Raw genomic sequence first — 20,349 nt, forward strand, 5'->3', positions numbered from 1 at the left:
TTACCGTGTATTAGTACGGATATCGTACCGCAACTGAGCGCAGGACCGCAAGCGGAGTATTACCGCCCACGGTCCTGCCGTTTTTGGTGTCACGTCATTGCGATGCATCAACAGTGGCTTCCATCGACGGTTTTTAACATATGTAATATCCTCACACGAGTGATCATTTCAATTGACCGTTCCCCAAATTATCAGCACACTATTACGACTACGCCGCGAGTTGGAAAACAGCTCATGAGGCAGGCTCCCCTCCGTCCTTCCGACGCATTTGTTTCGCACAGACTTGTTTAATCAAGTCCCCCCGCAACACCAATCCGACAAAAACAGCCCATCATTCACCCCATGCCGATTAAGCGGTTCCATCTCTAGTTAACTACTACTCCTAACCCGCGAGACTCGTCGCGAGACTCGTCAGTGGGATGACGCCAAGGTTATTCCCCATCTAAAAACGACTCGTGTCGCGCGTCAACCTCCGTTTCGACCCGGCGCCGGAAGCGAACGCTAAAAGAAGACAAGAAACGAAATCTTCCGGCGTGGAGGTGGGACCATAACGCTCAGTCAGCATTGAACAACTCTAGGACGGTTCCGGTCGAAACCCAGGCGCAACAAGTTCAGGAAAACATAGGCAACGGTCACTGGAACTGTTCTACCGATAACACCGCTAGCGACATGTCGCGCAACCGCAATTCCCGCGGCCCGAACCGCAACAGCGGGAACGCGCAGGGGGAAGAAGCCCATCTATGGAGTCAGATCAAGGACGATATCCGGGGCATGGTCGAGGACGTCAACAACAGCAACGACTCAATTCGCGACGTTGTGGCACAGGACAACTACATATCAAAAAACAAGGACACCATTGATGTTGCGGCAGAGGAGCAAAAACTCGATAGCCTACTGCGAAGCGGCGTTAAGGGCTCCGACATCTCGAAGCAACAAATCGACGCACTCATCGAGCGAGTCACAGTCTTGAAGGCGTTGGTGAAGGCAAGGGAGGAGACCGAGGCGCAAGCCGGAGGACCAAGCGGCTCATCTGGGCGGGAGAGGCCAGGCGGGTTGTTGTCGGCAACAGGGCGTTCTGGATCTGCACGGGGAGCGGGCGCAAGAGAGAAAGATCGGGAGCGGGACCGAGATAGGGACAGAGAACGTGACAGAGACCGCGAACGTGACCGGGATCGTGATAGAGACCGTGATCGGGACAGGGATCGAGATCGAGATCGGGACCGCGAGCGTGATCCTGGGTCTGTGTATGAGTTTGACGGCTCCGGTGACTCTCCTGTGCCATCGCCAGCGGGTAGAAAGTTGGGAAGTGTCGCGGGGGGAAGCGAACGTTCAGCCAACCGTGACAGTGTGCCACCACGCAGCGGGGATCGAGATACGCCAGGGAAATCTGATAGTGTCCCCCCGGAATCCGCCGGACTCGCCGCCACCGCCGCTCAGCGGGCTAAGATCTCGTTCTTCAAGGGTCAAGATGTCGTCTTCAAACCGAAGCCGACAACCACGACGGAAAGCACTGAATGGATGCTGGGTAAAGTGCAACAGGTCCTTGGTGAGGGCAAGTCGCGGCGATACAAGGTACAGGATGCCGACCCCGACTTGCCCCCAGACCAGAGGGTTGAATACCGGACCAGTGCGAGCAGCATGATCCCGATACCGGCAGCGGGCACCGAGCTGCCTGACCTCGACAAGGGAAAGACAGTCTTGGCCCTCTATCCCGACAGTACCACGTTTTACAAGGCCGAGGTAATGGGGAAGGATGCGGCCACAAGCAGAGTCAGCTTGCGGTTTGAGGGAGAGGAAAACAATGTCACGCTGCAACTTGTTGACAGGCGGTTCGTCGTCGAGTATCGGAATTAACTTAATGTCTTGATGACGTTCAAAAGTCCAGTGTCACTATCCTCTAGCTCGATAGAACGCAAAAGTGATTCATGAAAAGGACCTTCCGATTGACTTATCACGTCCAACCCTAACCCTTTCGCTCACCGTACGGTTTGTGAGTTCCCCTGAAGGTTTCCAAGCGACTCCACCTGTTCGGTTTCGTGCACGGGCTCCGCGTAAAGGTGGATCTTTGGCTTGAGGCACGCCAAGTGATTGGTGAGCTAGTCAGGGGGAATCAATCTCGGTTCCACCACCCTTGGGGTTGCAAGGTTTCGAATCACGCAGCAGCCGTTTTCGTCAGGGAGAAAACGCGGCTCCGCGCTCACAACACCATCGTCCAGATCTGCATCACGGCGCTCCCGAGACAACAGCCATACCCAGAAATTTCCCGGCCTTGGGCTGTCATATCTCAGCACCCTTTCGAACCACTCGGCGCCTATCATTGGCCGCTCATCTCTCTTTCGCGACAAGGTATGAGGACCCAGAGAGAATGCAATTGCATTAATCTCCAGACTGCCGTGTCATTTCCGCCTCTGACGCCTGTTGCTCGTCGCTTGTGTTGACATTAAGAAATTCACAACCAGCCGCGCCCACACGTCATACCGATCTGCTCGCAAGCCCCAGCGACGCATTTGATATCCAACGACGACCAACAAAGGCATTGGCTCTTCTTGTCGTGATCCTCACCGAATCTTTTGATCGCGGACCGCCACGTTCTCTCCGACAGCTGCGCAGGACCGCCGAAGAACATCACAACAGAACCTCGCCCGCAACACCAATAATACAACCACGATGGGGAACTCGCTATCCATTTCTAGCCTGTTTGGCAAGCTCTTCGGGTCCAAGGAAGTGCGCATTCTGATGCTGGGTCTCGATGCCGCTGGCAAGACTACCATTCTCTACAAACTCAAACTCAACCAGACCATGACCACCATCCCAACCGTCGGGTTCAACGTCGAGACGTTTACATACAAGAACATTCGGTTCAACATGTGGGACGTCGGTGGCCAAGACAAGATTCGCCCGTTGTGGAGGCATTACTACAGCGGTGAGTTCATACGCGGGCGGTGTTTTCGGTGGTCATCTAGATATTGAAACGGCGAACTAATGGTACATGTAAAATAGGCACCCAAGGTCTCGTCTTCGTTGTCGACTCGTCCGATCACAACCGCATTGAGGAGGCCAAGACGGAGTTGCACCGTATTCTGAATGACCTGGAAATGTCCGATTGCCTGCTGCTTGTCTTTGCGAACAAGCAGGATCTCGAGGGTGGTATGTTACATTCTCAGTGGCTAATCCAAATTGTTTTTTTGCTGACTTGTCGAAACTTTAGCCATGGACCCTCAAGCAATTACAGATAAGCTTGAGCTTTCGCGGCTCAGGGACCAGCGGCCTTGGTTCGTCCAGCCGGCGATTGCCACGGAAGGCGAGGGCCTGACCGAAGGCTTTGGCTGGCTGTCAGACAACATCAAGAAGACACCGAAGTACGGCGGTGGCGGGAAATAAGTTACGCCTGTTGGTCTCCCTCGATGCATTCGAACCCATCATCGAAAGACGGTCCTCTTCAACCGCCCACCGCAAACGAAGCAACCTCTCCAACAAGTCCTGCTCGAACCACGAGGACTTCACACCCCCCACCCCCGGCGACGGTCCGCCCCCGAACATTGGCGCCATACGCGTTCGAATCCCAACCCCGCGGCCTGTACGCAACCGGCAGACAAACCACTTAATCGCCGTAATCCTGACATGTTACTTCTACCTCCTCCCACCCACAACTTGTCTGCCATGTCTGTCCATGTCAAGATACCTCTCAGCGCCTCTACGCTGCCTTCTCTATGTATGTTTTGTCACGTCCAACTTTACGACCTCGGAGCCTTTGTCTTTTCTTTTTCGCTTCTTTTCTTTCTTTCCAAATAGTATCTTAATCCTGGGGGCGAAAGGACGTTTCAATCCCATTCTTGTCTTCAGATCTTGTGTCACCATAGCCGGAGGAACACTCACTGTCTATACCCAGAAAGCGAAGGTGGGGAGCATGGAACGGCCGGAAGGTGGATGAATGGATGGATTGGAACCGTTTCGGATTTGGAGAATGATACGGAATGGACATGGTCTACACCGGTATATCCCGCTCGCTGTTCAAGTCCATGCGCGACTTCTAATGTGCTGGCTTGAAAAAATAATTACGTTGAGTGTTTACCGGACCCCCTTGGGAATCCTTCATCGGGGGCTGGAACCCGAGTATACGTGTATATGTGAACAAACGCCAGATCCCGATTAAACGATGCTCTCATGTATCCCTTCCCCCAACCCTCACCCCTTGTATGCATTTGCAACGCCAAACATGATGCTCTTATTTTATTGACACCCAACCTTCCCAAATCAAGGCACAAGGATGAGTGGGGAAACAAGCCTCAACCAAAGGTCATTCCCCCTTAATTCTCTTCACCGGCCTCAGCGAATCATCCGGCAAGCCGCTTCTCTTCGTCCCCGGCAACGAGCTCGTCCTAATATCGTTGTCGTCCTGGCTGACCCGGCGGTGTGGATACTCCGTCTTGAGCCCCTCAAAGCAGTTGGCACTGACGGGATCCCCCGTGTTAAAAAACGGATGCTGCAATGCCGCCGCGGCCGTGAGCCTCTTCTCCGGGTCGTACTCCAAAAGCCCCGCCAGGAGTTTGTAGCCTTCGGGCCCTAGACTCGCGAGAGGACTTGTTCCGGACCCGGGGCCAGATCCACCTGTCTGCTGGTTGATGATGTTATGGTACCATTTCTCCAGATGGCTAACCCCGGCGTTCATGGCCTGCCGTTGGGCCTGGTAGTTGTGATGCCCATGGTGGCCGCCGTGGCTGATGGGCGGCTGCAGAGTTTGGAGCTGGCTGTACTCCGGGGTGCTCGTTAAGAGCGGCCATCTCTCTTTGGTTGGCAGGCCCATGATGTCGACAATTTTCTGCATCTGGTTTCGTTGGAAAGGTACTGTTTTCTTACTGTCCATCTTAGCTTCTTCGCCCTTAAAAATGGGCCTCAGGGAGAGCAATTCCGCAAAGATACACCCCACAGCCCACATATCGACTGCTGGAGTGTAGTGCCGGCTACCGAGCAATAATTCTGGGGCGCGATACCATATCGTCACCACCACTTTATCGCCACTGTAAAGACTGTGAAGGGGTTTGTACGCAAGGCGTGCCAGACCCAGATCGCCAATCTTGACCTCGCCAGAGGACGTAACCATGATGTTGGCCGGTTTCAGGTCACGGTGAAGCACCCAGTTGGTGTGTAGGTACTGGCATCCGTTCAGGAGTTGGAACATGATGCTTTTGATCGTGGTTGGCGGGATAGGGTGGCGGGGCTGTTGCGTATGGTGGTGGATGATTTGGAGGAGGTCGTGCTCTGCGTACTCGAAAACCATGAAGATACACTTGTCTTCCAAGATAATCTCAACCAGCCGGATCACGTTCGGGTGGTTCAGTTCGGAGCACAAAGCCATCTCTCGGACCGCTGACTGGGAGATTCCGGTATACGACGCTTGTTCCCCTTCCTTGTCGGGCTTGAACTTCTTAATGGCGAATTCGCCTGGCTGCCCATGGCGGCCCAAGGCCTTGTAGACGCGGCCATAGGTTCCGCTACTGATAAAACCGACCACCTTGTACTTGTCTGTCACTCGGACCTTACTTTGATAACCCATGGAGCCGGTCCCGCGGTCCGCCGGGTCTAAAAATAAACGTCAGTCATCTTCAAAGAAAAGTGTATGAAAAGCAGAAGTAAAGGTTCATGAAATAAGAACTAGGGACCAAAAGGACGGATGAGCTGAAGTCGACGCGGATGACTAACATATCCTTGGCTGATCTCCAGCCTCACTGTTCCCGTATCTAAGCTGGCTCCCGGATGACCCAGAGGTTGGCCTAGCACCACCAAAGGTAGGGAATATGGGGAAAGGCATCGAAGCATGGTGTAGTTGATCCACCGTAGCTAAAGAGCCAAATGGTTGGGCGAGCCGAGCGGACAAGGGCCCGTAGGACTGGACATTTTGGAGACTCGGCGGAAACAACGAAGCTTGCTGCTGCCGTGTGTGGTTGTCCATCACGATCCGTGAGATCAAGACGTCCTGGGGATATCTCGATCGCACTAGGGAACAGTATTTGAAAGAAAAGGCACCCAAATTTCCTCCAGACGTCGCCCGGGCCGGTGCAGGGACCAGGGAAGCACTCGAGGAACAAACAAGAAGCTCGGGCTCCTCGGGTAGCCGCTGCTCACCCCGTTACAGTTTACGAAACGTGAGAGAACCACCTTCAACGGAGGTTGGTGCTGCGAGAACAAGACAGACTAAGAGAAAGGGGGGGGTTTAAAAGACTAGAAAACGGAAACTCATCATGTTACCTTCAAACGCAGCCTGCACGCTCCGCTTCAATGTCTGGGTTCGCGCAGCGGAGACCGACCCGGGGCCGGTCGCAGTTGATGGTGGATTTGTGAGGCTCATTTGCCTCCCGCGAGGTGGGCAGTGGCTCGCCAGGGGCAGACAGCCCGGAGAACAAAACCCAAAGGGGGTGGATGAAATCCGGATGACTGGAGCCCACTCAGATGGGTCGGGATTGACGCTCGAATGGGACGAGTCAGCAATTCGCCGACAGTGAGGAGCTCGGCAACTCGGAGTGCGGAGAAGGAATCGCGAGAGGCGCAACCAGATCGCGGAGCAAAGCTAAGACCGGGGCAGCCGTGGATGCTGTTCATTGCTGCCCAAAATAAAGAAGGACCGTGCAGACCATTGGTAGGCACGGGGACAGCGAGATTCCAAAGCCGGTGATGAGAGGGATGAGACGGCATTGGGAAGGTTGCGCAGGGTGGAGAACAAACGAGAGACTTGCAGCTCCTTGGCGGCTGGAGCATGCAGCGCCCGGACAAGGAACCTCAGACGCTATCAACACCAAGCGCCAAGCATTACGCAAGATTGTTAAGAGCCGAAGCACCTTCAAAATGAATAAAGACCGGTCGCTTGCCTCACTCACCTTACTATGTACTGTACCTCGCCCGTCACCCGTATAATTGCCTGGCAAAGCACTTTCCCGCTCCTCCACTTTCCCCGCTGATGGGGTCTTCGGACAACAAATAAATCCCGGCACCTCCGGTAACTATGTAATTCCTGCAACAAGGAGCAAGCCAGTTGGAAAACGGAAGGGAGCAGCGTCACTGCACAAGCACAAATGCCCAAAGGCTCCGCAACGGCAACCGTCAAGAGGCCCGTCTTTTTGAGATACGAATGGATAGATATACCTGCAAACGCTCGGCCTTCACACACCAGCCCACGCAAACGCCGGAGATGCCCGATGCCTACCTATCTAGGGCCGAGCTTTTCCAGAACCCGGGGACCTTGTTCCTCCCATTCCTGCTTTGAAATCCACATACTCTCGTTGTCGGCCATGATATTGGCTAAGACCGCACCGCCCAAAAAGACCATGTGCCGTCTCCGCGGCGGGTCTTCTATCCTAACCTTGAATTTGTTCAACCGCTCCGGGTTGCCCCCTAGTACCCTCGTGAGCCACAATTGCTTGAGCTCCTTTTCCAGACGCGACGGCAGGCCCGGGTACATGCTGCTACCTCCAGACAAAACAATAGCTTTGAACAGAGACGATCGAACATCGACGTCAGCGGATTGGATGGTGTTGAAAAGGAACTCAGCGATTCCCGGCTGGTCGCAGTCGACAAGGTGAGGCTGGAACAAGCACTCGGGGGCCTCGAAACGTTCCGACCCGACGCGAATGACTCGGCCGTCAGGCAGCGTGTAACTCTCCACCAGCACCGTCGTGTCCTCACTTAACCGCTTGTCTAGCTCTAGGTCATAGGAAACGTAACAGAGCTTCTCCTTAATCTGGCGCACCGTCTCGAAATCGGCCGTCCGGTTCAATGCGTATCCCCTACGAAGGAGGAGGGCGATGAGGTTGCGGGTCACGTCGCGGCCGGCTACGTCGAGGCGTCGGGTAAGGTGGTTGAGAACGACGGATTCGTAAACGGGGACGATATGCGTCACACCGTCACCGGAGTCGACAACAACGCCGGAGCTCAAACCTATGCCAGGCAACTTGGTTAATCGAGGACAGGTGCAACCAAAGGAAGAGCCCACTGAGGATCCGTACCTTGGGCATAGAGCGCCAACACGGCCTGAATGGCAACGTATACTCCCCCAAACTCGTACCGGTCAAACATGACTTCGCACATCTGCTCCCGGTTCTTCAGAGGGTTCAGAGGGGGTTCAGTGAGTAGAATCTTCCTTCCGCGCGGGTCGACCTTCATCTTCTCGTAGAACGTGTAATCCCAGAGGTGCTGCATATCGTCCCATTTCTTGACAATGCCGTTTTCCATAGGGTAGCTGACTTGAAGCATGGTGCGGGCGGCCGCTGCCTCATCGCCGCACATAATGTCCTTGATTACCATATCGCTCCCGCCCTTCTCTTCGGTACGCAAGATCGGTCGGCCGACGATGGACGGGTATTGGAACTCGGGGAAGTTTTGGGCGGCATAGCCGACCTTGAGGAAGCCGGTACCGCCATCGAGAACTGAATAAAAATGCAAATACAAAGGTTAGCACGACGCTAATGGTGTTCGCTTGTAGTTGCAGCCCAGTTGATCTCTCCAAATGAGCCACCAGATAGTCTGTCTTACCTATGGGAGGAGGGTTTGCCATTGTTACTCCAGCAGCGGAAGCCTTAGTTTGAGCTATCGATCGAACGTGCACAGGGAATTAGCGGCGGGGGCCAGCTGGACATCGACCGCAAGTTGGGGATGAAGTATGCCGACGCAGTGCCCAGGTGGTGATGGGAGACGTTGATGGTGGGGTTGCGCCTGGCAGCACACCTCAATAAACCTCTAGCAAGCTCCCGCTGCTCACTGCGTCAGCGCTGTGGCTGGAGTCGACAGGGGGGGTCGGCTCCACGTGATACCCCGCAGGGATTGGCAGGTTCAAGCTTCCCAGTTCTCACCCTTGAGGTTGTCCCGGAATGAATGTTCCCAAGTTCAAAAGGTTGTAAACAAAACACAAAAGTCTTCACGTTCCCTAGCCCGCGCCATCATGTCGGTCAATATTGTCAGGCGAACGACCAAGATTTTGGTCCTAAACCCAAACTCCTCCAAGAGTATGACACATGGCCTAGATGGCGGGATCAGGGCGATGGAGTTATTCCCGGTATGGATAATCAGTCTTATTTATTTCCAACACAAACGCCACTAACCCCCCCCCCTAGTCCACCGTAATTCATACTTACACCGCGCCGAAACAAAGCCCCGCTAGCATCAACGACGGCAACGACGTACTCGCAAGCGTCGAAGTCGTGAAGAAAGATTTGGAACAGACCAACCTTCTGCTGCAATACGATGCGGTGCTTGTCGCCTGTTTCAGTGTACACCCCTTAGTCGGATTCTTAGCAGACAAGCAAGGTGAATTTGGCAATTTGGCCGTGACGGGCATCTTCGAGGCCAGCGTACTTGGCTGTCTATCATTGTTGCGCCCAGGCAAGAAATGGGGAATTGTAACGACTGGAAAATTCTGGGAGGAACACCTAACGCAGGGAGTAAAGGACTTTCTAGGCATCGAATCAGGAGTTCTAAACTCTAAATTTGCCGGAGTGTATTCGACAGGGCTCAATGCGGGCGACTTTCACGGCGGCATCGACCCAGAGCTCGTGCGGCAAAAACTACGGGAGACAACCGCCCAGCTCCTGGAAAGGGGGGACGTAGAGTGTGTGGTCATGGGCTGTGCTGGCATGGCAGGGTTAGAAGAAATCATCCGATCCGTGGCCGCCGACAAGTACGGAACGCAAAGGGCTAACGAGCTTCTTGTCGTCGACGGCGTGAGGGCAGGAATCAGCCTGTTGGAGCGAATGGTTCGGAGTAGGAAAGCTTTCCAAAGAACCTGAGTTCTAGTTTGCGGACTCGGCCAAAAATGTGATACATGAGTGTTCCTCCAAGCCAAATCATCAGTCGGTGCGTCGTGTTCGCCCCCAAACCTCATCGGCGTCCCGCTTTCCCTTGGTCTCAGGTACATTCTTCCACACAAAGGCCACCCAAACGAGCGCAAAGCCGGCAAAAATAAAGTACACCCATCCCGCGCCGCCCAGCGCATTGTTCAGCGATTGGTTGATAATCGGAAAGAGATAGGCTACGAGGAAGGTAGCGACGTAGCTCGCCCCAAGTGCCCAGGACTGCGTAGCTCCGACGGCTTCGGGTCCGACAAGCTCCGAAGCCATGATGAACGGTACGGGACCGAGGCCAAGAGCGAAAGAGGCAACAAACAGAAGAACTGCAACAGCCGAGATAATTTTGAGGCCAAACCTGATCGCCAGGGCAAGCACCAAGGAGCTGGTCCCTTGGCCGATAATGGACCCAAGCAGGCAGGCCTTGCGGCCGAGCCGGTCCGGGAGCGGTGATGCCGCGATGGTGGTTGCAAGGTTGATGACTGAGATAATGATGGTCACGATCGCCGAGCTCACGGGGAGTAGGCCGTTGAGCAGCGATACCGAATACATGATAATAGAGTTGATGCCACAGAGCTGCTGCGCAAACATGATACCCACCACGGCAATGATAGCGGGTCGGTACTCGGGGTCACGAACAACTTGGACAAATCCCAGGTGTTCTTTGGGGACCCGCGAACCGGGGGATGCGGGCGAGAGCAAACTAGCGTCTGGGTTGGCTGGCTCGATGTCCTCAGCACTGAGCAGCCGTTCTTGTTCACTTGGGGGTTTACCGCCGTCAACATCCCAGGTCTCCACTTCCTCTTCGATATCACCATCACGGCCTCGAATACGTTGCAAGTCGCGGCGAGCCCGTGCCACGCTGCCCTGTATGTTCGCCGTCCAGGATGGACTCTCAGGAACAAGCCACAACCCAACAGCTTGAGCTGCGGCCACGATAACGCCGGTGCCGAAAATCCACCGCCATGCGCTGTCGTGGCTCATGAAGAAGCCCAGGGTCTGCGTAAAGAGGATGCCGACATTGATGCTAATTTGTGTGAAGGCGCCGAAGAAGCCGCGTTTAGTCGGCGGCGCCACCTCGCTGATGTATAACGGAACGACAACCGTACTGGCCCCTGCGCCAATTCCAGTTAAGAATCGGGCAAGAATCATAACCGGGACCGAGTGGGCGTAAGTCTCAATTATGGACCCGACGAGATAGAACAGCGCGGTTGCCTGCATCGTGATGCGACGGCCGCGGCGGGATGTAAGTGGGCCAGCGCCGAGTGCCCCAAGAAGCCCTCCCACCGTGAATATGGCCGAGATCGCTGCGAAGGAGGCCGGGGTCATGGGAATACAGTCCGAGGTGCCGGTCGGAGGTTTCTCGGTTCCCGACACCGACTTCGTCTGGCATGTCAGGACATCTTGCGGTGCGTTAAGTTCGGCCTGGACGTCAAATCGAAGTCAGAGAGCGATACAAGAAATCGCTGAAAGCTCGGTGGGGTGTCTGATTGCGTCTCACCAAATGGTAACCAAATTGGAGTGGGCCGAGTGTAGCCACCGTCACAATCACCACCAGATACGGAGTGACATCCCCAAAAACTGAGACCATGGTGAAGGTGTTGATAGTATTTAGCTAGATGCGTTGCTAACTAAAACACATGGTGGAAAGTAAAAGGTGGGTGGCTGTCTAAATCAGCAGAATCCGAAGCCTCGTCGTTGCTTCTTTGTTTGGGGGAACCACTCATGAAATGGTGAGCTTCGTTGGAGACCTGAAGCTCTGACGGCTGCGGGCCGACCCACTTACACCGGATAGCTACATAGTAACGAACGTTATGCATAGTGTTAAATTCGACAAGCTTCCGTTTCAGGCTTTACTGCATAAGCGCATCAAGAAGTGGGTCTTGCTTGGATGGATGTTCCCACCAGTTCAAAGCGCCAAAGCTCCTCAATGTATTTCGTCGAATGTTATCTGGTTACGACCACGGCACTGCCACCTCACTTCCAACCCCCAGCGACAGCTCGCTCGACCAAGCTTCAACGGCCCTCAGCAACCACCCGTCGAACCGCCCTTCCCGACATATGTATCATTCGTCTCCGCTACGACTTCCTCACTCCCATCAGTCCGGCACGCCGGCACGTTCACCGACCTCTCTGCCTCCTCCACGATCCAGTCCTGCCCACAGTCCTGCTGCCGCGCATACTTATAACTCACGGTCGACGCTCCACTCCCCTCTGCCATCTCGAGCGGTATATCAGCCCACCACACAGGGTGCTGCTCGGTATAATTGCTGCTCAGCAGTGGGTACGCGTTGGCCAAATCCCAATCGCCCAGTGTCGTGCCGCTGCCGGTAACATACACGTTCTCGCCGTAGTACGTCAAGGCATCGACCTGGAACCGGACGGTCGAAGTGCACGGGATAGTGATATTGGGAGCGCCTGCAGCCGTCGCTGGCGCGTAGACGCTTTGGACTGCGCTCCCAGGCTTGCATTTGCCGGGGACAACGGGCTGGTTGGGTCCGGACCTCGGGATCCAGCTTTCCGGGAAGTGGCCATCGCGACGGTGGGTCATCGATACGAAGGCGGCGAAAGACCAAGTGAGGTTGGCCGCAGAGATCGGCGTAAATGGGGACGACTTGAGAAACTGCTCGGCGAGCATGCCATTGGCCGGTGTATACTTTTGGGCAACGGCCACAAAGGTATCAGCGTAACTCCTCACACGGTCCCGGAGCTCGGCGTACGCGCGATCGCCGCGGCTCAGTCTTCCCTTCTTAGCATGCGGGTAGAGCTCTTTGAAGAACGGGAGCGAGGTTTCGTCAATGGTGATGACGCGGCTCTTGGTCCACGACGCAACGACATCGTACAAAAACTCGGCCGCGCCGACAGTGATGAGGTACCACGGATTTCCGTCGTAGTAGATGTCCTCCGGATAACGCCCGAGCGCGATGCCTTGGCCGGCCCGGATCCCGTCGTTGATAGGATACAAAGTCGAATTGCGGAAAGTGTCGACAAAAACTTTGAAGTTGGCGAGAGAGCGCGAATGGCAGGGCTGGAGAGTCGGGCTGTCGCAGGATGCTGCTGGGTCAAACACGGCAATGGGACTGAGGATAGTGTTGGCGTCAACGCCCCCCCGACCATTGCCGCCCTCGACCAGGTTTCCGGTGTAGAACTTGCCATTCCAGTACGACTGCAGGAAACAGAGGACTTGAGGCGCTTCCCCGCATCCCGCGCACGATACTCCCAAAGTCGCCGCGATACTAGCACCCTCGACTAAAGCGCGGTATTGGTTGTGAGTGGTGAAGAAACTAGACCCAGATACCTCCTCCCAGAGGTCGTAGCCAGTGGAGTTCCTACAACAATGTGTGAGCGAGGTGAACGGTGAGATGCAGCCACAATCAGCGAAGGTATGTATCTTGAGTCTTACCAGTACTGGCCTACGTAGGCTAAGTCATTGCTGATGATGGGCCAAATCACTTTCTTGGCCCGGTCATGCTTGCCGTGAGCAACGAGGTACTTGCTGTACTGAATCAACGCAATCGCCCTGAGCGCAGGGCCGTCTCGTTGAGGGCGGCCCCAGTTGCCGTTATATCGTGTGCCATTGGCCGTGTATTTTGGCTCGCCCAAACCCGTCCCGTGGGGGAGCAGCGCCCCGGATGGGTTGCTGACGGTTTGGAGAACGGCTTGAGAGTAGATGTAGTCCTCAATGTAGGACTCCAGCGCCTTGTTTCCGAAAAGGAAGTCGTCGATAATCGTTCGGAACGTCAAGGCAGCATCGCGTGTCCACGTGTAGAAGTCTGTCAGATTAGCAACATAAACAAGAACCCTCCCCCTGCATCTTGATCCTACTTACAGTCCGGGTCATTTGTCGAAGGGCTGGCAATGACCAAACCACGAGCTGCTCCGGGCACCTTCTTGCCTTTCGGTCCGATGTTGTCAAGCACGCCTTGCAAAGCGATCGCACGCTCTGGTTTGAATCGAGGTCAGTTGGGCCCTTTGGAGAACTCCGTCTCCAAAATTGAGGATTTGGGGGTAACAATACCGGTCTTGATATATTTGTCAAGAGACGAGTCCTTCGATGCGGAGGCACACGCCCCTTGGACCACTAACAGGCCGCTTAGGACGAAGGTTCTTAGCGAATGCATCTTACTGTGAGACCTTGACAACAAAGCGTGAGGATAGTAGATCGCTTCTTCTTCAGGGAATTGATGGGAAGTGCCCGTTAAATACACATCATGCCATTGTCCCCTGTCCCGAATCGCTCACAACAAGATCCTATAAACACGGCGAAATCGGCCCTTCATGGTCAGTCTTGTACGGAAAGTCGTCCGTTTTAGTCCAAGGCAGCACCTCCATCCAATCCTGTGACGCTGCTGTCGGAGTTTCTCCGCCCGCGACAAGCCGCCAAAGGTCGATGTGTTCGATCTGTCCAATCAACGAGGAATCTCGGGCGTTCTCATCCCCGCAAGATCCAACGCCCCGGGCTCGACTTCCCCCAGATTGCGGGCGACCGGGGGCCCGGGTGACGATGTCACCAAACTCGTCGGGCCGACAACGTGCAGGACCGAGAAGAGCTCGCCAAGTGAGGAAACACAGGACAGCGAAAATGGCACCACAGGTGTTTGTCTCGTATGTCTTCCGTCTCGTTGTGCTGTGGAAGGGGGGGTGCCTTATTCTTACAATCGGTTTATGCTCGGCGTTAAATTTTAAAAAGCATAAGAGGAAAATACTAAGGATTAATTAGACTGATCCAAGCTAAAAAGATAAAAAACAAAACCAGGGAGAAGACAAAAAGAGAGGGTTGGATGAGCCCATGTTATTAAACCTTGCCTCAAACCGATCCCATCATTAGCTACGCATGCCATGGAAAACAGTGTTAAGACAAATATATACTAGATCGGAAGGGCGCGAGCGAGACGGGTGTCACCTTTCACATTGTCTTAGTCTATTCCCGGCCGAAATGCTTCCTAGCGGCAACATCAAATGCCTCCAGCTCCCTACCCAGAATCTTTTCCAACTCCCCCGTCACCACAGCAGTCTCGCCGTCGCGGATTGCGTCCCATGCGGTCGCCCACGTCCTAGCCAACTCCTCCTTCCCAAACTTGTCGAGCACCTTGGGCAACTTCACATACTCGTCAACCGACACCTGCTTGATCTTGACTTCCCTCCCCGCAATCTGGCTCAATACCGCAACTGTCTCCGCCAGAGACCAAACCTTCGGCCCCGTGAGCAAAACCGTCTTGTTGACATACTCCCAGCGCTTCTGGTCGTTCTCTCCTGCAGCAGCGGCGATATGGAACCCCGCAATCAACCGCGCCGACGCCTCACCAAGCTCATCCCTTTTGACCCAGGCTACGCCAGGGCCTGATCCGTCATGTGGAATTTGTATCACCCCATTGTCCTCCGAGACCGGCTCGCTGGGCACGAAGAACGCCGTGTAAATAGGTGTGCTCTCGGCGTACAATCCCTCGCGAATGACGGTATACGTGAAAGAGGGATCTTCGCTCGCAAGCTTCGCCAGGTATCGCTCGGTGTCCAGATGGGCTTGCATCACCTCCGCCCGGGAGCTTTTCTTGTAGTCGCCGCCGAATCCGAGAGATGCGTAGAAAATGTGCTTGACACCGGCGCCCTTGGCGGCGTCCACGGCCGGGAGGTGGACCTTGGTGCGGTAGTCATGGACATGGCTTGGGTAGGATATCAGGAAAAGCGTGTCGATGCCAGAGAAAGCAGCCTGGAGTTCGGATGGGCTGTTCTCAAAAGATGCCTTGCGGACCTTGACGCCAGCAGAAATGTGAGACTGGGGGATCTTTTGAGGATAGCGGTTGATGAGGATGACTTCGTTACCCGGGACGAGCTTCAAAAGATGAGTGTAAGTGCTGGTCCCGAGAGCGCCTGAAGCCGGAAATATACCGATGATAGCCATGGCTGGATGATGACTTGTTTCAACTTCGGTAGCTTAGAGAAAGAGGGAAACCCGAAAAACGGAAAATAAATTTAAAAGTGCCGTAACTATTTATTCTGTTTTTCCTTTCCTCTTTTTCCTTTTTTAGAAGAAAAGCGTAACCACCGCGACCGCTGCGTACTGCTGGCTGCTGAGAAATAGTTGACCCAACGAGGCTGATGAATCGGTTTTGACATTGCTTACGACGTCATTGAGGGTCAATATTAACCCTGGTGGGGAAATCACGTAAACCCCGTGAAGAGCACCATATGAACAAGAGCTTCTTGGCTTGTAGAGGTATTCGGAAACGTCCATTTACTCGTCATGGCCCTTGATGGCATTAATTACCTAAAAGGTGTCTTTCTGATAACCACCAGCCAGCGCCTTCTTAACCGCCGACTCGAGGGAGTCTAACGCATCAAGTTTCGGAGCAACTACAGCGTTGCCATTTTGCTCGTACAATGTGCCTCCCTCGGCCCAAATCCGCCTCAAGGTCACGAGCGTGGCCCGTGGCTCACCTTCGTCCCAAAGCTTCTTCTCGAACGCCCGAATGTCGTCCAGAGGCGTCTTTACTACCTCCCACTTGGCACCCGTCTGTGTCTCGTACTCGACGAGGACCTCGTTGGGAGTCACGATGAAGCTTTGCACCTTCAATGCTTTGTCAAATGCTTCTGTCGGCGACTTCAGGGTAGCCGCCACAAATTTACCAACACTGAACCTAGTCAGCTGCTATGTCTTGGGGTGGGCGGGGGATTGCATATTGCTGAAAAGGTCCTAGTTAACTTACTCTGGCATGGTGGTGAACCCAACTTTCCCATTGCCATCCTCAATAACATAGGCCTTCTTCTTGTCCGGAAGGAAGCCCCCGGCCACCTCGAGACCAGGACCAGCATTTACCCACATGTCGAAATACGGACCAGTAACCACGTATGTGACCTTGACGCGCTTCAGGTTCTCGCGGATGTACTTGCGCACCTGCAGCTTGAGCTGATGCGGGCGCTCGTTCGGGCTCTTATCGTTGTGCTCGATGTCGGTGCCAAATTCAGACGGGAGGAACCATTTAACGCTTTCGGACGACTCCGCCAGCTTCAGGAGGTTAATTTGGTGTTGAAGACCACCCCTCCCCACTGCCGAGATGACAGTGTCGATGCCATGATAGGCGGCCTTTACGTCGTCTTCAGATGTCAAGTCACCGACGATAACATTGAGACCCTCCGATTTCCATTTCTCGAGTTGCTGCGACTTTTGCTTGGCGCTGTCCGGGGACGTGAAAAGGGCCACCTGCTGAAATGCCGGTTTCGACCGGAGCAGCGCGGTGGTGATGTACCGCCCGATGGTCCCTGTACCACCGAAGATAAGGATCTTGGACGCCGTGAAAGATGACATATTGTGGGAGATTGAGCAGCGAAAGCGGATTAGAGTTCGATAGAAGATGGTATGTTACCGTCGTGTGTGCTTCGGCCGGGTTGTTTAGACAAGTTCTTCGTGATAGTTAACGGGAAGGAGGGAAAATCGGAGCAAGATTGAGTGGCGGCGCCAGAGGGAGTTAAATAGCACAAATACAGATTCGTGAAGGAAAGGATCACGACAGAGACTGGAACGAAGACCTCATTCCGAGACGGAAGGCGGTGCCGTGTTCGAGTTGCCCCTCATCTGTGCCCCGCCTTGGTGAAGCTCCGCATATCGCCGGCTTTTACACGCGACCCGAAAGCATGATTACAATCCAAACCGGAGCCCGTGGAGCATCGCCCAACTTTTCGGACATTTTGAAGTGGAGTGCAATCACGGATTTAATTTATACTGTGGTAAGTGTACGTCGTGGTTTCGAATCGGCTCGTCTCGGTCTCTTGGACCCATGGATGTTTGACTTCGTTGGAAACAGCTGTTGAATTAGTTTTAACCGTAATTTCTCGCGGCTCTAAATTTCAAGAGGCTGCTGATATAGTTTCCATTTTCATATCGCGAACATTGAATTCCTGTCGAGGTGTGGGATGAAACTTCGCGATACCACCACCTAAGTGTCGTTGTTGATCGCGGCGGAACAGGTGGGCGAGATGGAACCCCACATCTGCCCCACCATTATTCCCCAAGACCGAGCCTTCCATTGGTCAATTAATGGTCTCTCGGCCGGCATCCCAAATATTTTTTTTCTGCAGGCAACGCGGGAACCGGTCGCCTCATCGACACACCATTCCCATTGTCAAACGACCACACGAGCTGCCCAACATGTCGGCAGCGGACGTTGGGCCGTCGCAAGACGCCGTGATCGAAAGCAGTCAAAAATTCGAGAAAAAACACAAGCAGTCCAAGTCGGAGCACAAAAAGAAGCGTGCGCGAGAGGAGGACGACGGGGCGATCGTGGAGGAGACACCGAGAAAGTCGAAAAAATCTAGGAGCGTGGAAATGGATACACAAGAATCGCAGCACTCCGAATCACAACCACCCAGCGACGAGCTCATTAAGAAGAAAAAGAAGAAAAAGGAGAGGGCGCATATCGAGGACGACGCAGGGCACGATGAAGTCAACGATACCGAGAAGCCCAAGAAGGAACGCAAGAGGACCAGCAAGCATGCACAGGAGACTGACGAGGCCGAACCTGAGCTGATGGACATTGATCAACGAGAACATGCTCTGGTAGAAGAGGAGCCAAAATCTGAAAAGAAGCGCAAGGACAAGAAGTCAAGGAAAGTTGCCCAGGAGGACCCCGCCGACCAGGAAGACGGGGTGAAAGAAAAGAAGAAACGGAAGAACAAGCAGACAGATGAAGCGGAACGTCTCCAGAATGTGCCCGCCGCACAGATACCGATTCCCCATCCCTCAACAAACGACGACTTCCCCTTCTTCACCCAAACAATTTCGCTTTACGTCCCATTTTTCCCCGTCGGCTTCGACAAACCTCTGAGTAACGTCGCAGCGCAACACCTCGACCCTCTTTTAAACCACTACTCACCTCTTCTCCGCGGTGTCCTACTTAGCTACGCCAATCTCAATCTCTCCGACAGGCCGGCTAAAGCCAGCACCATCCATCCGCCAACAGACCAGACTCCCGCCCTCCTGCACTCGATTGATGAATACGCGGTTGGGTTTGGCTGGCTCACATTTGATGCCGAGTTGTTTGTCCCTTCCCGGGGGAAATGGATGGAAGGTGTCGTGCAGCTCCAGAGTGAAGGTCATATTGGCGTTGTGTGCTGGAACAGGTTTAACGCCAGCATCGAAGCAAAGCGACTCCCACAGGGTTGGAACTGGGTAGACATCGCCAAAAGCGGTGCCAAGCTGAGAGCATCCCCGGCTTCTGAAGGGAACGGAGCCGAGCTGGAGACGCAAGAAGAAGAAGAAGATATGCTTGACGGCGAGGAGCTTCAGGTGGTGGAGCAGATCCACACAACAGGCTACTGGGTCAACGAGAAGGGAAAGAAGGTCAGCGGGAAACTACGGTTCCGCATTAAGAACTTTGACGTCGGCCAGGCAGGCGACTACGGCTACCTCAGCATTGAAGGTACCTGCTTGGACGATGCTGCCGAACTGGCTGTTGCGGGCCAGGAGCGCGAGGCGGAACGAGCGCGCAGGGCAAAGCAGAACCCTAGTGGGCTTCTGCGGCCCCTAACGAGGAGGGTGCCCGAGTTCAGTATGACCAAGTTTGGAAAGGAGGATCAGGAAGAAGATGATGGGCAGAGGGCTATCTTGTACAAGGGCAGCCGGCCTGGCACGCCCGATGACTAGGTGTGGTCCGGCCTGACACGCCAATTTTCTTCGCCGCCCTCGTCGGCACGCAGCGTGGGACGAAGCCCGGGGTTTTGTTGACTTTGATCTTTCTCCGAAGCGTTTTACACGGTTGGAGTTGTTGTTTTTTTGCTTGGGAGGATGGGCGCACTGGATGCATCAGACCGTTGCGCAATGTTTATTTGGCCGGTTCGGATGAGATGGGCGGTCTTTAGCTGGGGCTTCATGGATGCCGCTTAATTTGGAATTCACATGTCCCATTATTTTGGTGTTCTTGGACGTCTAAATTGCACCGCATCGGAAACAGGGCGCGGTATCTGTTCCCTAACCGTTTGGACAACTGACTTGGAGCGACAAAGTCTCGACTATTTTCGCGAGGCCGCCGAGTTTACTCTCCTGCTAGGCTCCTCCCGCTATTTCCATGAGCAAACTTAACCCCACATCATGTGTGCGTTTGCGCCCCCTCCAACGAACTTTCGATCATCACACAGCCGCAGGACTTCGCCGGGCTGGGTTTTCGTAGAAGGTCAGAATCCGCATTATTTGCTGGTCTCATCGCCATAGATGGGGCAAGGCGAAAAAAACACCCTCTAGGACTTGGGCGCTGCTTGCAATCATTCCGCCTTCACAGGCCTCCGCGGCCGCGGCCGACTTCGACCGGCCGCTTGGCGGTATGAACCACGGCGATCGAGGGAAGACGTTTGCCTGGTCATCCGGCCACCACGATGGCAATCAATAGGTCTGTAGGATGCTAGCCTTTTCATGCGATCGCCAGTTTGCGGTGACAAGGTGGCAATCATGTGAATGCATTTGCAGGAAGTCTTGATAGCCTTCGATCTTACTTTCGAGGAGTCGAGGTGGGTGGCCAAAGCCGGCCTCGGC

General features: G+C 54.4%; 9 protein-coding genes across 9 annotated transcripts; 4 read left to right on the plus strand and 5 right to left on the minus strand.

Annotated features, from left to right (window-relative positions):
* Positions 1-669: 669 nt before the first annotated feature.
* On the plus strand, positions 670-1,854 carry C8A04DRAFT_15359 (SGF29 tudor-like domain-containing protein; the record flags this gene model as incomplete). The annotated part of the gene is made up of 2 exons (XM_062778455.1): positions 670-1,144; positions 1,184-1,854. 2 exons carry the CDS (start codon positions 670-672, stop codon positions 1,852-1,854), a joined length of 1,146 nt encoding a protein of 381 aa, XP_062633368.1.
* Positions 1,855-2,667: 813 nt separating this feature from the next.
* On the plus strand, positions 2,668-3,381 carry C8A04DRAFT_15366 (ADP-ribosylation factor 6; the record flags this gene model as incomplete). The annotated part of the gene is made up of 3 exons (XM_062778457.1): positions 2,668-2,923; positions 3,001-3,147; positions 3,209-3,381. The coding sequence occupies 3 exons, from the start codon at positions 2,668-2,670 to the stop codon at positions 3,379-3,381; spliced, it is 576 nt and encodes a 191-aa protein (XP_062633369.1).
* A 916-nt stretch (positions 3,382-4,297) lies between these two features.
* C8A04DRAFT_32497 (actin-domain-containing protein) lies at positions 4,298-8,545 on the minus strand (the record flags this gene model as incomplete). Its single annotated transcript, XM_062782115.1, has 4 exons — positions 4,298-5,580; positions 7,270-7,929; positions 7,998-8,417; positions 8,524-8,545. The coding sequence occupies 4 exons, from the start codon at positions 8,543-8,545 to the stop codon at positions 4,298-4,300; spliced, it is 2,385 nt and encodes a 794-aa protein (XP_062633370.1).
* Positions 8,546-8,929: 384 nt separating this feature from the next.
* On the plus strand, positions 8,930-9,773 carry C8A04DRAFT_15353 (Asp/Glu/hydantoin racemase; the record flags this gene model as incomplete). Its single annotated transcript, XM_062778452.1, has 2 exons — positions 8,930-9,043; positions 9,102-9,773. The coding sequence occupies 2 exons, from the start codon at positions 8,930-8,932 to the stop codon at positions 9,771-9,773; spliced, it is 786 nt and encodes a 261-aa protein (XP_062633371.1).
* A 60-nt stretch (positions 9,774-9,833) lies between these two features.
* Positions 9,834-11,421, minus strand: C8A04DRAFT_32499 (major facilitator superfamily domain-containing protein; the record flags this gene model as incomplete). The annotated part of the gene is made up of 2 exons (XM_062782116.1): positions 9,834-11,255; positions 11,332-11,421. The coding sequence occupies 2 exons, from the start codon at positions 11,419-11,421 to the stop codon at positions 9,834-9,836; spliced, it is 1,512 nt and encodes a 503-aa protein (XP_062633372.1).
* Positions 11,422-11,856: 435 nt separating this feature from the next.
* Positions 11,857-13,951, minus strand: C8A04DRAFT_32500 (1, 4-alpha-D-glucan glucohydrolase; the record flags this gene model as incomplete). Its single annotated transcript, XM_062782117.1, has 4 exons — positions 11,857-13,159; positions 13,234-13,603; positions 13,660-13,773; positions 13,849-13,951. The coding sequence occupies 4 exons, from the start codon at positions 13,949-13,951 to the stop codon at positions 11,857-11,859; spliced, it is 1,890 nt and encodes a 629-aa protein (XP_062633373.1).
* An 800-nt stretch (positions 13,952-14,751) lies between these two features.
* Positions 14,752-15,729, minus strand: C8A04DRAFT_32501 (uncharacterized protein; the record flags this gene model as incomplete). The annotated part of the gene is made up of 1 exon (XM_062782118.1): positions 14,752-15,729. The coding sequence occupies one exon, from the start codon at positions 15,727-15,729 to the stop codon at positions 14,752-14,754; it is 978 nt and encodes a 325-aa protein (XP_062633374.1).
* A 366-nt stretch (positions 15,730-16,095) lies between these two features.
* Positions 16,096-17,133, minus strand: C8A04DRAFT_15340 (uncharacterized protein; the record flags this gene model as incomplete). The annotated part of the gene is made up of 2 exons (XM_062778449.1): positions 16,096-16,459; positions 16,535-17,133. The coding sequence occupies 2 exons, from the start codon at positions 17,131-17,133 to the stop codon at positions 16,096-16,098; spliced, it is 963 nt and encodes a 320-aa protein (XP_062633375.1).
* An 840-nt stretch (positions 17,134-17,973) lies between these two features.
* Positions 17,974-19,467, plus strand: C8A04DRAFT_40274 (uncharacterized protein; the record flags this gene model as incomplete). The annotated part of the gene is made up of 1 exon (XM_062784884.1): positions 17,974-19,467. The coding sequence occupies one exon, from the start codon at positions 17,974-17,976 to the stop codon at positions 19,465-19,467; it is 1,494 nt and encodes a 497-aa protein (XP_062633376.1).
* Positions 19,468-20,349: the final 882 nt, after the last annotated feature.

Source organism: Dichotomopilus funicola, assembly GCF_033296635.1.
Source record: "Dichotomopilus funicola strain CBS 141.50 unplaced genomic scaffold C8A04scaffold_90, whole genome shotgun sequence".
In the NCBI taxonomy this organism is placed as follows: Eukaryota; Fungi; Ascomycota; class Sordariomycetes; order Sordariales; family Chaetomiaceae; genus Dichotomopilus; species Dichotomopilus funicola.